This window comes from Amblyomma americanum, chromosome 1 (genome assembly GCF_052857255.1).
Source record: "Amblyomma americanum isolate KBUSLIRL-KWMA chromosome 1, ASM5285725v1, whole genome shotgun sequence".
NCBI lineage: Eukaryota > Metazoa > Arthropoda > Arachnida > Ixodida > Ixodidae > Amblyomma > Amblyomma americanum.
The window spans coordinates 354851618-354867572 of record NC_135497.1 but is presented as its reverse complement, the minus strand read 5'-3'; the positions used below and the strand labels follow the sequence as shown (position 1 = coordinate 354867572).

At 46.3% G+C, this 15955-nt stretch overlaps 1 protein-coding gene across 1 annotated transcript in view; it reads right to left on the bottom strand.

Annotated features, from left to right (window-relative positions):
- LOC144115586 (uncharacterized) overlaps window positions 1-15955 on the bottom strand; it is a 57842-nt gene that overhangs the window by 34595 nt on the left and 7292 nt on the right. The window contains exons 4-5 of the mRNA XM_077650008.1: window positions 12508-12570; window positions 8865-8966 (exon numbers count right to left, since the gene is read on the bottom strand). Of these exons, the coding sequence (XP_077506134.1) occupies window positions 8865-8966; window positions 12508-12570 (165 nt within the window). The remainder of the gene's footprint in view (window positions 1-8864; window positions 8967-12507; window positions 12571-15955) is intronic.

Here is a 15955-nt window from a genome sequence, read left to right as displayed (position 1 = left end):
GTATCGCTATTGCTGTATTGCAGCACTTCTGTAGTGGCCTTGCATTGCAGCCTCGACTTTTGTTTATATAATAGGCAGTCCTTTTTTTCATTCGATTGCATCACTTTAGGAGTTACTACAGAGTTGCGTGGTAGCGAACTCTAAGATTAACGGTTTGCATTATTACGCCAGCATAACTTGCTAAGTGTTTCACTGCAGTCTTGTTACTAGAACAGCCTCTTGAAAGTATTCAGCCTGGTGGTCATTGAGGGTTACTGTTCAGATATCAAAATACCGGATCAGCTGTATACTCTTTACAGCTACCAGAACTATGGTGCATTTCATGACATGCGGGCTGAAGAGTGCTGGAGCACCAGACTGGGGATTTGGATGAAACAATTTTCAAATGTGTGCTCGGTATCACGCTGTTTTGTTCCAGTTGTGGAGAGGTTTTCTTTTCATATTTGTTCTGTCAAACATTTAAATTTTGGGCAATATGTTGTTGCCTTTATCTTGTGTTCTCTTTGTTGTTGAGGTTTAGTATTTTTGGCACAAGCACTCCACTCTATTACTTTTCAGTATAATTTAAAATTTGTAGGGCACGTCATGAAGAATAAAACTTCTACTTGAATAATCTGCATGTGTTTATGTTCTCATTGTTGATATAAAAACTTAGTTGAGACAGCTTGTATTTTAGCTATGGCTAGAATTTTTAAGAGAGCCTCAGTAACATAATCACATGACCAACACAAACTCGGTATTATTGTTTTTGCAATGAAAAACAGTTTTAAAATAGTTATTAACAGCTGTCAGTGTAGGACTGGCCTAAAATGTTTTGTGCTCTATGTAGCTCTTCTCTGAGGCAGGATTAATTCATCTGCACCTGCAGCCTGATACCGCCAAGATACCAATTCTTGGGTGAACTTATGATTTTTTTTCACTGAGCAAACTTGCATCATCTTGAAGCATGGAACTTGAGCTGATTCTTAACAGCTGTAGTGTAGCGAATTTCATTATCCTCATTGCTTAGTTTACATTCACCTCAGGACAATGGCCTTTTCCAGTTTAATTATCTGTGTCTTGCACCAGCTACATGCCACACTATCAGAAATCACCTAATCTTATCTAGTGAGCTTATAATCAGCTATCTCCTGCTATATTTTCCTTATCGTGAAATTCATTTTCTTGCAATGCACAAGCTGTTTCCTGGCGTGGTGCTCAGCTTATCTGGAATGAAATGCTTGGGAAATGGGTCTCTGATTTCACCTTGAGTAGACGAAATTAACTTGTTCTAAGGCACTTTTTGGCCACAGATGCCCTTGTGCCATTAAAATCCATCAAATTCATTCTGTTGCCCTAAGATACCATTGGTGATTCATTTTCTGCATTGTATGCCCTGGCCAGATCCATTTTCTCGAGTCCAGGATCCAGATTCCGAATGAGCCCGTCCGCAGTTACGTCGAGGAGATGAAGCGCCTATTTCACCGCACCGATCCCGGGATGACCGAGGAAAAGAAAGTTCAGTTTTTAATGCGCGGCGTAAAAGAACAACTCTTTGCAAGCCTCGTCCACCAGCCGCCAAAAACAGTCGAGGAGTTCATGCAAGAAGCCTGCACGATTGAGAAGACCCTCGACGTCCGAGCTCGGCAGTACAATCGTCCTTCCTCTGCCTGTGCAATCCGTTCGGACACGCCGGCCACCACCAGCGACAGCTTGCGGGAAGTTATCCGCGAAATCGTCCGAGAGGAGCTACGCCGATTACTGCCATCTTCCCCACAGCCACAAGCAGCGACTCTGATGGATGTGGTACGGGAAGAAGTGCAACAGGCACTTGACACCACGACGGCCACAGAACCCCAGGCCATGACCTACGCCGCTGCAGTAAGGACTGCTCAGCCCCAGCGACAACCCCCACGTCCTCCCCGAGGTGAGCCAATTGTTCCACAACGCCGCCTCCCAGCCCCCGCCCGCCCAGCCTATGACCGACGCTCAAGCCCCAGGAAATGCGACGCCTGGAGGACTTCCGACAACCGGCCATTGTGCTTCCATTGCGGTGAGGCCGGCCATATTCTTCGTCACTGCCCGTACCGACGTATCGGTCTTCGAGGATTTTCCGTTAACGCCCCACGACCACGCTTCGGACAACGTCCGCAGGAAATCGACGAGTACCTGCGTCGAGAAGAGCCCACGCCGTACCGCTTTTCGCGCTCACCATCGCCGTCAACCTCGTGCTTTGCGTCGCCACGCCGCAGCTACGCAGCAGCGGTACGAGGAAGGTCTCTCAGCCCCCGTAGGGGAAACTAAAGGCAGCAACCTCTGGAGGTGAGGTTGCTCACGAGCTAAACGCCGAAGATCCTCCACCGACCACGCCCCACGAAGACGCTGCACCCGCGACGCCGCATGAAGAACTGACACTCGCTGCACCGACGCCGCACACAATGAGAACCTCGACCACGACGCAAGCTACCTTGAAATCGACGCCGCCACCCAGAGGAGCTTCGACCACACGCCCAACCCGTGACTCGCATACGCGACGAAGCCGTGACCCGACGCCGAGAGCGACATGCAATGCAAGAGCCAGGACCTCCGACCTAGAAGTGACTATCGACGGCCGGAAAGTTACCGCTCTAGTCGACACAGGAGCCGATTACTCCGTGATGAATGGAACATTCGCTGCGCATCTGAAAAAAGTCATAACGGCTTGGGACGGCCCACAAATTCGCAACGCAGATGGCCACCTCATTACGCCATCAGGACGATGTACAGTGCAAGTGACTGTCAAAGGACATACCTATCCTGCGACCTTTGTTGTGCTACCGCAATGCTCCCGAGAAGTGATCTTGGGTATGGATTTCCTTGATGAGCATCAAGCGATCATCGACCTGCGATCCAAGCTGATCACGCTTTCGACGGAAGAAGCCATCGCTTCGATGAAAACTCGGGAAAATCTCGTTGCCCTAAGTGTCCTGGAGGAAGAAGTGAGCGTCCCACCCCGTTCAAGTGTTATCGTGACCATAGGCGCTACGAAAGCCATTAACGCTGAAGCCATCATCGAGGGGAACATGCAGTTGCTTCTAGACCGAGGAATCAGCATCGCAAGAGGCATCGCACATTTCCGCAATGGCCAGGCCGAAGTACTGCTGACTAACTTCAGCGAAGAATACCGGCATATTAACAGAGGAACGACGATTGCTTTCTTCGACGAAATATCTGACGTACGAGACTCCTTCGCCCTCTCCGACCCCTCCGCAGAAGATTCACCTGACCAGGAGAACTCGACCACTTTCGACATCAACCCAGCCCTGCACCAGAACAGAGAAGACCAGATCCGCAATCTGCTTCAAAGCTACAGTGAGTGTTTTTCGACATCGCCGAAGGTGCGACAGACGCCAATTTCCAAGCATTGCATTATAACGGATCAACACGTCCGACCTCTCCGTCAAAGCCCCTACCGTGTGTCACCGCGAGAACGAAAAGCCATCCGGGACCAAGTCGAAGAAATGCTTCGCGACGACGTCATCCAGCCTTCAAACAGCCCATGGGCGGCACCGGTTGTTCTAGTGAGAAAGAAAGACGGCGCACTTCGATTCTGCGTGGATTACCGCCGCTTGAACAACATAACAAAGATGGACGTCTACCCCCTCCCCCGCATCGACGACACACTGGACCGCCTCTGCAACGCCAAATATTTCTCATCGATGGACCTCAAGAGCGGCTACTGGCAAATTGAAGTCGACGAAAGAGATCGCGAGAAGACAGCATTCATAACTCCGGATGGGCTGTTTGAGTTCAAGGTGATGCCATTAGGTCTCTGTTCTGCACCGGCGACGTTTCAGCGAGTAATGGATACAGTGCTGGCAGGCCTGAAGTGGCAAATTTGTCTGGTATATTTAGATGATGTCGTTGTCTTCGCCTCGAACTTTGAAGAGCACCTCAAAAGACTTCGAACAGTACTAGACGCCATCAAGTCGTCTGGCCTAACCTTGAAGGCAGAGAAGTGCCACTTTGCCTACGAAGAGCTACTGTTTCTAGGCCACATCGTTAGCAAGGAGGGAGTACGCCCGGACCCGCAGAAAACAGCTGCTATTGAACAGTTTCCACCGCCGGCCGATAAGAAAGCAGTGCGCAGATTTCTCGGACTGTGCGCATATTACCGACGATTTGTGAAAAACTTTTCGCGCATCGCCGAGCCCCTGACCCAACTGACGAAAACAGACGTGCCATTTAAATGGGAAGCGCCGCAGGCAGAAGCCTTCAAGGAACTTCAGCGTTGTTTACAGTCCCCACCGATCCTCGCGCATTTTGATGAAAACGAAGATACTGAAGTTCATACCGACGCAAGCAGCGTGGGCCTAGGTGCCGTTCTCGTTCAAAAAAGTGACAGGCTGGAGGTCATTGCATACGCTAGCCGTTCCCTTTCCAAGGCCGAGGCTAACTATTCGACAACTGAGAAGGAGTGCCTTGCCATCATCTGGGCTACGTCGAAATTCCGCCCCTACCTCTATGGACGGCCGTTCGCTGACCACCACGTGCTCTGCTGGCTTGCCAATTTGAAGGATCCCTCTGGCCGACTCGCTCGATGGAGTCTGCGTCTCCAGTATTTTGACGTCACCGTCGTTTACAAGTCCGGACGCAAGCACTCTGACGCCGATTGCCTCTCACGAGCCCCTGTAGATGCAACGCCGCCGGACGACGATGAGGACGCCTTCCTGGGACCCATCAGCGCAAGCTCTTTTGCTCAGCAGCAATGCTCGGACCCCAACCTAAAAGGCCTCATCGAGTACCTGGAAGGCAAAGTTTCTTCACCCCCCGCTTCATTCAAGCGAGGACCGTCTTCCTTCTGTGTGCAGAATGAGGTCCTTGTGAAGAAGAACTTTACAGCGAACAAAACAGCCTACCTCCTTGTTGTACCTACTTGTCTCCGCGAAGAAGTTCTACAGGCTTCTCACGACGAGCTGACAGCTGGACATCTCGGATTTACTCGCACCTTCCGCCGCATTCAAGACAAGTATTACTGGCCCCGACTGTCTGCCGATGTCGCACACTATGTGAAAACATGCCGAGATTGTCAGCGACGAAAGACTCCTCCCACGCGACCAGCAGGATTTCTGAACCCCATTGAACCTCCCTCAAGGCCCTTTCAGCAGATTGGCATGGACTTGCTTGGCCCTTTTCCAACGTCAACATCTGGAAATAAGTGGATCATCATAGCGACCGACTACCTGACCCGCTACGCCGAGGCGAACGCCCTACCGAACGGAACAGCAGCAGAAGTCGCCAAATTTTTCGTGGAGTGCGTTCTTCTTCGACACGGTGCCCCCGATGTGCTCATCACGGACAGAGGAACAGCATTTACGGCAGAACTAACGCAAGCCATCCTGCGCTACAGCCAAACCAGCCACCGGAAGACAACTGCATACCATCCGCAGACCAACGGACTGAACGAGCGCCTGAACAAAACCATCGCCGATATGCTCGCTATGTATGTCGATGCCGAATATAAAACCTGGGATGTCATCCTGCCTTACGTCGTCTTCGCCTACAACACCGCAGTGCAGGAGACCACCCAGATGACGCCTTTTAGGCTCGTCCATGGCAGGGAGGCCACGACCACGCTAGACGCCATGCTGCCCAACGTTACAGAAGAAGAGAACATCGACATTGCCGCCTACCTTCAACGCGCAGAAGAAGCTCGAAGGCTTGCCCGATTACGGATCAAAGATCAGCAGCGGACCGACGCCAGACGCTACAACCTACGAAGACGCAACGCGGAATACAAGCCAGGAGACCAAATCTGGGTGTGGATGCCCATTTGCCGCCGTGGATTGAGTGAAAAGCTTTTGCGCCGCTATTTCGGCCCGTACAAGGTTCTTCGTCGGCTGGGTGAACTGGATTATGAAGTCATCCCTGACGCAATGAATGCATCCCAGCGACGCCGCGTACGACCAGAAGTTGTCCATGTAGTCCGTCTGAAGCCGTATTATGAGCGCTAAAGGCCACTGCATTTCCATGGTCTATTTTCGCAAGATTCGTTTGTTTTCCTTACTAGTCGCATTATTTGTTTTAATGCATCCGGTCGATGCTTCTTTGAAAGAGGAGTAATGCCGCGAATATTTGCAGTGTGTTCGTTTTTCAAATCTGCCGCCACATCGCTTTATCGCTTCGTTTGCGACGCAAGACGCGACTAGATTTATCTCGATTGATCGCAGCCAGGCAGAGCTGATTCTACGTTGTTCCGGAATGTTCTAGTAACTTTGCACTCTTTATCTCGAAAGTTCGCTATCAGCTTTAAATTGAGCACGGCCGACAGCGGCGGGCATTCTGTTCGATGACCGCCGAGCACGCTTGTCGCTTCGCCACCGCCGAGTGATTCAGTCCATTTTGGGTGCAAGTCAGCCCAATAAACAGTTTTCTTTTAGAAGACCCTTTCGTCCGTCTTCATTGCTGCTTCGACTGCCATCACCACTACGTGACATCATACTACCAGAGTTTCCTATACTTTTACACAGGATTTTTAAGGGGATAGTCTGTGTGTTCAATACAGGCGATAATTCGAAATAGTATGCAGGCTCGGTATATCTGGGCTCAAGTGAGTACTCTTCCCTGAGGAGGAACCATGAAAGCATTACACATTTGCAGCAATGACAAACCGAAGGTACCTGCATTCCTTGTCCCTGAAGAAGGCACCGTAAACCGTATATTTCCTACCATTCATTGGCATAAGAAGCCCTAACCAGCAACATCATGCAGCCATTTCCTAATTCAAGCACTCAAATAATTTGTATTAAGGTGTGTCAGGGTTAAACTATTCAATGTTCACAGTGTTTAGCCCACGGTAAGCGTTTGGCATTCGCACACAGCAAATAAGCCATCTGTACAAGCTTTCAGCAGTTAGGCACAGTCACACCTCTTTGTATGGAGCAGTTAGATGTGGAAATTGAAAAGTAAAGAAAAAAAGAAGAAAAGGCGTTGACTATCGATTTATTATCCCCTTTGTTTCATAACCAAGCATTGTTTCTTAAACTGCTCCCCAGCAAGAAATGCTAGCCCTAATCTTGTCCTGCAGCTTCCAGGTTGGCATCAGTGAAAATGCAGTGTGAACTTCCCATTTCAATCCCACCAAATATCCAGTTACTACCATATTTCCTTGCATTACTAACCCACTTTTTTTCCAGAAAAGTTGACATCACTTTGGGGGGAGGGTTCAATACGTGAGGAAGAGAATTTGACAGATATTTTTGCAAGAGTAGAAATTTCACATCATACACCTGCCTGCCCGGCCACCCACCAGCTCACCCATCTGTCCATCCAGCAATCATGAACAAAGCACGCAGTAGGCCATGCTCATGTTGCCGGTGTTAAGCACTGTTCACTTAGAAAGCTGTTTGCTGCATCATGACGCGATGCAACGATTTTGTGATAGTCGGCGCAGTGAAATAAAAAGTGCACATACTGAACACTGGCCCTGAAGGTCAGATGTGCGTTTTTTACACAAGGTTAAAAAACTTGCGGGACGGTTACGAGAGTGTAATGCAAATGTATAAGTGTTAGCTGTAGTGTGAGAGGAGTTAGACATTTTCGCTCATGATTTCGAGCTTGCCAAATCGCTTCAGGGTCTGAAGGTTCTGCTTCCTCCATAGCATTTCAGTGTAGAGGATGTTTTATAGCATTATGGCTTAAACCGCTATGTTCCCTCTAATGCTCGAGCATTAGCCGACTTTCTAACCATACACCGGAGCAGCCAGGAGCACAATAGTGCGCCGAGCAAGCCACCACCACTGGCGCTCCTGACAAGAGCACACAGCGTCTTGGCGCTCTGCCATGTTATCCAAGTGGGTCATCTCCACAGGAGCTGTCATCAAAAGATAAACACGCTGTGATGTTATTGGCGCGCATCACCTGGAGCGCTGTCAAGGTCTGCACTACGGATGGCATGAAACCGTGGATTGCACTAGGAAAAGGTGACGCTTAAAGAAAAAAGAAAATTCTCAACGACAAAATTGGTGGGTGAGCTTATTATGCGAGTGGATTCATTACACAAGTAAATACGGTAACTGCACTATTATCTGGTTATGCCACTCACACCAGCTTACTAATCATAGCAACTAGTTCTTTCAACCTATCAATATGGCCCATGTCCAGAAAAAATAGCAGGCTGCCGCAACATCTCATTTTAACAGCTTTCCGAGCACGCGTGTGCGCACGCACACGCACACACACAACTCTATGTGAAATTAAAGGGACTCTGAAATGATTTTGATGGCCATATTCTAAAGCAACAAATTTTACAGGTGGTCTTTGTGAACATTCAAGTCAAATTTAAAAGCTGCTCATAATTGATTAGGGCAACACCACACTGTGCTTGCTTAGCTGCCCCAACCCCAATGACGTGAATGGTCAATCTGGCCAAGCCTTCTCATAGGATGTGCCCAAATGGTGCTTGGCTGGGTGCAGTCCCGACCTGTTCTTTATCTTTTTTTTTTCTGGCACATCATCATGTATGGTTTCAGGGGGAGAGGAGGAGCCCCATTTCTAATCACCAATATCTTCGGTGTTAAAGAAGCTAGCTTAAAACTTTTTATGGTGCGCTGATGAGCGATGGAACACCAATTCCTCATGCGCTATTCCTAACTTAGTAAATACCATTTCATGGCCCCTTTGAAGAAAAAAAAAACGAACATTACGGAACTTCAGTACAAAAGCCATTCCGTACTAAGAACAAAAACTAAATTTAAAACCAAACAGAAAAAGGGTGGGCTAGAGCAGGATCATGAGTGTTTATTGCCAGTGCTTGTGTGCAACAAGTACAACAAACTTTCATGGCCCCTAGACAAGCAGCACATCACAGCTTTCTAAAAATGTGAAATACACCACCATTTACAAACCTGCTGCTGCTGCTGGGTATGATCCAGAAGTCGATGCACAGGGCTCTCAACCTCATTTCTTAGACTTGTGTACTTGGCTGTCCGTGATGAGTTGAACAGTTCCTGCAGGCACATAGCATACTATCAGTTAAACACTGCCACAGACATGGAAAATATTGTACCCTTGTCACACAGGAATCTTCAATTCACAATGAACTTCCCCTGCATCAAACTCTTCAAGTGCAAATGAAGCAAGCTGCCACCATACATGTTCAATTCTATGCTAACAGACGTGTTTACTACTTACCCAGCCATGTAGTGCAACCCGTATTCAAAGCAGTATGCCGCAGCTTACAGATATATTTTTGTACAGACAAGAAAGGAAGCAGAACTAGGGAGGGTCTGGGCGGGCCAGAGTTCTTTACATTTTCTTATGGTGGGTTCAACCCGTGTACATGGGCATGTACATTAAAAAAGGTGCAAATGGGACAGGAAGTGGAGTGCATAAAGGTACTTAGTCGCTCAATGGGCCCAAGGCATCTAACAGCAGCCCTCAATCAGGCTTGAAAGTATAAATCGCAATCTGCCTTTCGCATATGCCTGTGCTCCCACCAGCTGGGATTCACGAGAAAGACAACAGATGGCAGTGTAGCTGATGACAAAGGGTGCATCATGCAAGACGTGATACCAGAGTCCAGGCAGAAAGAAAAAGCTAGGCAGAGAGAACGACTAAAGGTGCTCACTGGCAGCTGGATGTTTGATACGGGTACACGATGAAACTACCTTGGAAACAGAATGAAGACCCAAATACAAATAATGACTAACAATGAAAGTCAGGCGAGCAACATGAAAAGTTACCCATGTCCACAATGTGACTGCCTTGTCAGAACCCTAGACCTCTCAATGACAAGGAGATAGAAAAAGGGAGTAAATTGCTGCTAATATCACACTTTTCACTCTTTCTGAAATGAGACAACATTTTAGGGCTCTCCCCTGGACATACAATACAGAGAAATCAAGGCACACTGACTTATAGTGCCTTCGTTCACTGATAACGCAGGCAGTATTTCACAGCCCACATTCTGTATCTATACATTACAGGAAAACTAAGAAATACAACCAACATCCTGTTCACCAATGCTTATTGTACAGTGCATGGCTGCTCAATCCATAATATAATGCTGCATTTAAACAGTTGATGCAAAGTTGGTCACAGCATTAGCTTGCTCATTTATCAGTGACTCTATGTAGCAACTTCCATTATAAAAGGCTGTTCACTTTTTCAGAGCACTGAAGCGCTGAATGGCAACAATGAACAGTACACCTTGCTGTCGACCTGGTGTCATGTCTGCTACCCTAGTAGCATTGCCAACATGGAAGTGGCTCCCTCAGCAACAGGGATACTGCTCGCAACAGCATTTTCCTGCCATGTCACACCTCATCATATTGCTGTAATTGCTGCTCCCATGTTAGCCATTTTGAACTGCACATGAGTACGCACCGGCAACGACCCCACTTTCATGGCTTTCCACGCACTAACTATGCAAGCAGTGCAACACAGCACCACACAGACTGTTTCCATCAATTACTGCTAAGGTGTTCCACAGATAAGAGTTGGTAAAATGTTTAGGGGAACCACCAAGGTGGAGTAGATTTGTAATAAGGGAGTGATTACTCACTGGCATCCACCCAAGCCAAATGTTGGGTGGCATCCACCCAATGTTTGACCAACACTGTTCCCGCTTCGAGTTTTTGATCGATTCGCTCTCGCCCTACCATAAGCTTGCCGTCCCGGCTAGCTCAGTTGGTAGAGCGACTGCTCTGGTAAAGCGCTGGTCCCGGGTTCAAACCCCGACCAGGACGAATTTTTCTTTAACTACAAAGTTTCTGAGGAAGCTGTAAAGCTTTCCTTGTAGCCGTATGGCTGTGCTTGGGTGTATGCCAATGAGTAATTAATCCCTTATTATAGATAAGAGCTGAGCATGCTAGAAAATGTCTTTGTAGCAATGCACACCACGCAATATCTGATCAACCTGCATCGCCTCAAGCAGAATTGAGAGCACCTGTGTGACAGATGTACTGGCAGGCCTATGCACAACATCAAGTTCTTAAATTTGTTGCCTGGCTGTTCTACTGCACTGTAAAATGAATTCCCATACCTGAATTTTTTAACAAATTAAGTCATTACTCACAGACCTTTGAGGAAGTTAACTTTGTTTCCTGCTCACTGCCGTGGCCCCTTCCCTGACAGTCACCCTTGCCCACACACTTTGCTTCTGCAGGCATTTGAGTGGTTTCAGGCTGTATTGAAGCACCATGTCATGGTAGCACCTCACTGTTTTTTTGTTCTACTTTGCAGCAAACCTACACTATCAGCAGCCAATGTTTTATTCCGTACGTACCATGTTTTCCGGTCTATAAATCGCACCATTCAGCAAGCACTATAAAAACCCGGTGAGGATCTCTATGTCAGATAGAAGACGAAAATACTCAGTTGTGGCAGCTGCTGAGCATAGATGACTCACAAGCTCTGACCACCATACCATCTTTCTGTGGCCTGCCTTTTTTGTTGGCTTCATCGACTGGAGTGCTTTTGTGGCTTTGCACAAGTTCCAGATAATTTTTTCACTCACATTGAACTGTCTACTTGCTGCCTGGTTCCCAATCTCCAGTACATATTCAATGGCATGCAATCTGAATTTTGAATCATAGCTCCTTCGCCTCGCAAGTGGTGTCACGTTGAGCAAGAACACACTATGTGCACTAAGCCAAACCATAGCCAAACGGATACGCAGCTGAAATCGTAACTGTCAATCAAGAATATGGCTGGACCAGCTAAACTTGATGCGATGGCGACAGCATGCAAAGTGCACCGCCACAATCAATTTGGTTGTGAGATTATGCAATTCTATTCACAAGACAACATTTAAAAAGTAACTTCATTTTTTTCTCTTTCACGCATTGATTTTCTTTAAAACATAGTTACTGGGCGCAGCAAAAGAAATTGCGCAGTGGTGCGTCATTTTTGTCATATATAAGCTGCAACACTGAATAAGACACACACGACGAAAAATTCAGAAAGAAAAGCACGACTTAAACACCAGAAAATACGGTACTCATAGGAATAAATAGCTTTCTCAGTCCCTCACAGCCAGTAACAGAGCACTTTCAAGAATTGTATCGCAGCAAATCCATGTTGTTACAGGCAGCAGAAAGGAAAATAAACACCAAATGAGCCCACAATATTTTACGAAAACAGTTCAATTTCCTGCAAAGCACAGAGCTGTAAAACTTCATTCCAATGAAAATGGTCATGTGCAGATCACAATTCGAACTTGTTCACTCATGGTGTCAAAGCTTCTTCACAACCCCTTTAATAAGGCTGTCGGCCATGCTGCACAAAATGCTGAGTGAATATCGAGAAAAAAAAAAGAAAAAAGGAGGGGGAACGGCTCAAACCAACCCCACAGAATATCTACTGCTTTTGCTCACTCATGGCGCTGGATACATCAAGCTGCTCCAAGCAACTCCTCCCCTAACTCTCCATATGTACAATAAGCAAAATGAGGTGAAAGAAAAAGTTATTACATGGCTTGTTAAGGCACACAACATCATAAAAGCCTTTGCAGGATGCAAACGCGAAGTGATAAGAAAGGTTTCTTACCATACTGGATGGTCTCATCCTCTTATTTTTTGCCTTGCTTTCAAGGATTGCTTCTTTCATACACTGCACAAATGAAAATAACAGGTGAGCTCCAATCTCAAATAATAAATTCTTAACTTAATTGCAATGCTTAATTTTTAGTTTAAGTTTTATTTCTGCATTACTTTTTAATGGCAAACGATGCACAAAGCAGGATACAAGCTTCATACACAGTCATCTGCGTACCACAATAAGCACAAGACTTGCTGTAACTTGCATGGCGAGGTCAGAACCATGAAAGCTAACAGCATCGTTTGGCCCCCAAAGCAGTAACTTCAGATATTTCAGCTGTAATTTCGGCATAGGTATTGTGTGGGGGCAGAGACTATATTCTTTGCAAGGCATGCTAAGTGGCTTACGCTTGGAGAAAGCATGGCACCACCCCCTAAAGCAAAAGCCAGCTGCTTGCAGCCAAAAACTGCCTCAGATTATAGAACTGTTAACTAATGCATCATTGAACAAATAATTCCAATGGAAGCTTTCACCTCATTCTCAAATAACCTGCCAAACAAATAGCTTCACGATTTTCTGCACATACGAGCTCAGCAAAAGATGCAACTCTCCTGCTTTCAAGGCAACTGGTAGAACAAGTCCACAACACACAAGAGCCTGTGCCCAGGTTTAGTGTCGACAGGCTCAGTATTTAGTAACCTTTATTTGGCATCCCACAGTTTCCAGTTTGCATTATAAATATGCCAATATATTCCCTTGAAATCACAGTAAAATGCACTCTATGTAGCAGTCACTTCATATTGCCTACCTGACCACGCATAAAAGTATGTTAAGCTTGCCTTTCTAACGATGCATGTGGCTATCCCTCTCTTGCACATGCACGCAGACACAAAAAAGAAATGAGACTGAAGGAATAGAAAAGAATTTCCTTTGCAAACCAAATGAGGATCAAAGTGACAGCTCGGCTTGCTTCTGACCCTCTTCGCCCACCACAGAAGTGAAGAGTATGTGCATCTCAAAACCTGCAAGTGCTTTCATGAGACAGCAGAGCTGTGCAAGAAGCCTCTGGCTAATTCCAAGACACACATGCATTAGCCACTGGCTCTGGCTACAATTCAAAACAAACTAGCAAGTCATACTGGTTCCACCAATGTTTGATTTGTCTGAACTTCACCGAGTTACCGTAAAAACCGGAATATAGGTTGACCCCCCAACTAACCAATTCTAAAAATGAACAAAAATCTTTTTCAATGAAAAAAGTACCGAAAGACACCCTTACCTTGAAACAAGTGCGACTCAACAGGTTGCACAATGGTGACAGTATTTATTAAATTATTTTCATTTAAATGCTGCCCGTATGTACAACCAACCAATTTTTTAACAGTATCGCACGCCCATCGACCCGCGTGTTTGTTTTTGGCACACAGAAGTACAGCGCCGTAGAGCAAAGCCCTTCCAATTCTGGATACGCTGCGGTCCGCATCTCTACCGCTTTCACGCGGATGCATTCAGCAGTCACAGGCAGCCATCTTGCATGCAGCACGACCTTTCCTTCCAATTCTGGACACGCTGCGGTCCGCCCACAAATTGATGTTTTTTTCTGGTTGCTGCAAGTTGTAATACGCAGCTTCTCCCTCCGCTAGTACTGAATGCTCTTTTCGGATACACCGAATTCGCGCTGTGCCGCCAGGTTGCCATGAGCTTCTGCATACTCAATCGCGTTTTTCTTGAAGGCGACGGTGAATTACCGTCAGCTTCCGCTCATTTTGAAACAAAATGTGAAAAAGCAGCCTTTAACCAAAACAGCTTTGCAACTAAGGAAACGCAAAATGGCGGCACTGCTGCTGATGGCGATGGTGATAGAGGCACACTGTTGAGTTCAGCTGCCCATTGTTGCAAGACTTCCGTAGTTCTTCCGCAAATGACCAGTATATAAGACAGGGGTCAACTTTCCACCATGGTTTTTCGAAAAAAGTCCGACATATATCCCGGTTTTTACGGTAGATACAAAGCGCTACGGAACAACACGTGCCAAAGCCTCAGATTAGTTACCATTGCTGCCTGAACAAAGGAAAAATTGAGCACACAACCATTAAAAAAAATAATTCACCAGAACTATCACAAGCCAAAAATGTGAACAGGGCCTTTATGATGTGATCAGATTAAACCTAAACCTGTCGCCCAACAAACCACCCACACAAAGATCATCGGAGATTTCAGAGCTGCACAAAAAGCCACAATACGATTACAAGGCACGAAAACTGCAGACTTGCACATACCACACTTAGGGACTGTCAAATGCATGCACAAGTTGGGCTCTTTAGGTTCAAGATATTTAAAATTTCGGGAGCAAAAATTTAGTGTTCTTTCTTTTGAGCTGCTGGCTAGAAAGAAATCAAGTTTTCGTTGGAACATTTCAACACTAAGGTATCTTTAATTTCACCAACCAAAGCAGTTAAAAAGAAACACTCACCCCTTCTAGAGCATCTATGTGCGTTTTTTTCTCAGTTCTTCCTGACATATCGTATATTACCATCTGCATTCGAAGCACTGCCACATACATACTAAACCTGCCAGGCCTTTGCACAGTAAACTCAGAGAACATTCTTGCATTACAAATGCAACACGGAATGCACAACAGCAACAAGGCAGCCTCTGTCTAGTGCATAGTAGTGTGTGGCACAATTAAGCCAAGATAACATTGGGCCAATATCCCAGGTATTCCAGCTAACTTAAGCTAAGGTCTAGAAATATAACGCAGTGCAATAGGTGGACGCAACTTCAGCCATGTTGTTGACCATTATATATAATAATGTCAGAGTACATATATTTAAATTTTGTTGAATTGAGCAATTTAATAAATTGAAAAAAATTAACTTTTAAGATATTAAGATCCCGGGAGGCAAAATTTCTAATGCCAAATTGTAGAGGATCCCCAGAAAACCTCTAATTTATCAGTTTTTATTTTGATATGCGCTTCTTTAGATTAGTTTTTTTCCACGTCCAAGAGAAAGTCCTCGAAATATGAAGAAAAGAAAAAAAGCATGCGGCAATCTGCTTGCAAAGTGCCACCAGAGTGCTCTCAAACGTGGGACTCGTGAATGTAGCCGTGTGAGATGGTGCTGCAAATATGACCGGGCAAAAACTGACGTGAGCACTGGTGGCCAAATTGAAAGTAAAAGCCGCAACCTGGCCGTGTTCAGTGTGAAAAATAGCTGGCACGGTGGTTTACTTAGCGGTGCTTTACGTTAGCGGCCGAAGCACTAAGCCACATTCCTAGCCATCGGCCAGCATTTCGCATCTGGCATATTTACATCTTGAGGTCATGCTTTGCTAAAGAAGTTGGTGATTTCCATGCAATTCCAACAGGAGAGATGCCCGGCCAATGGCTAGGAACACTAATAGTATATTGGCCCACATATTGGTACCACAAACCACTGCACCTGCTGTTTTCGGC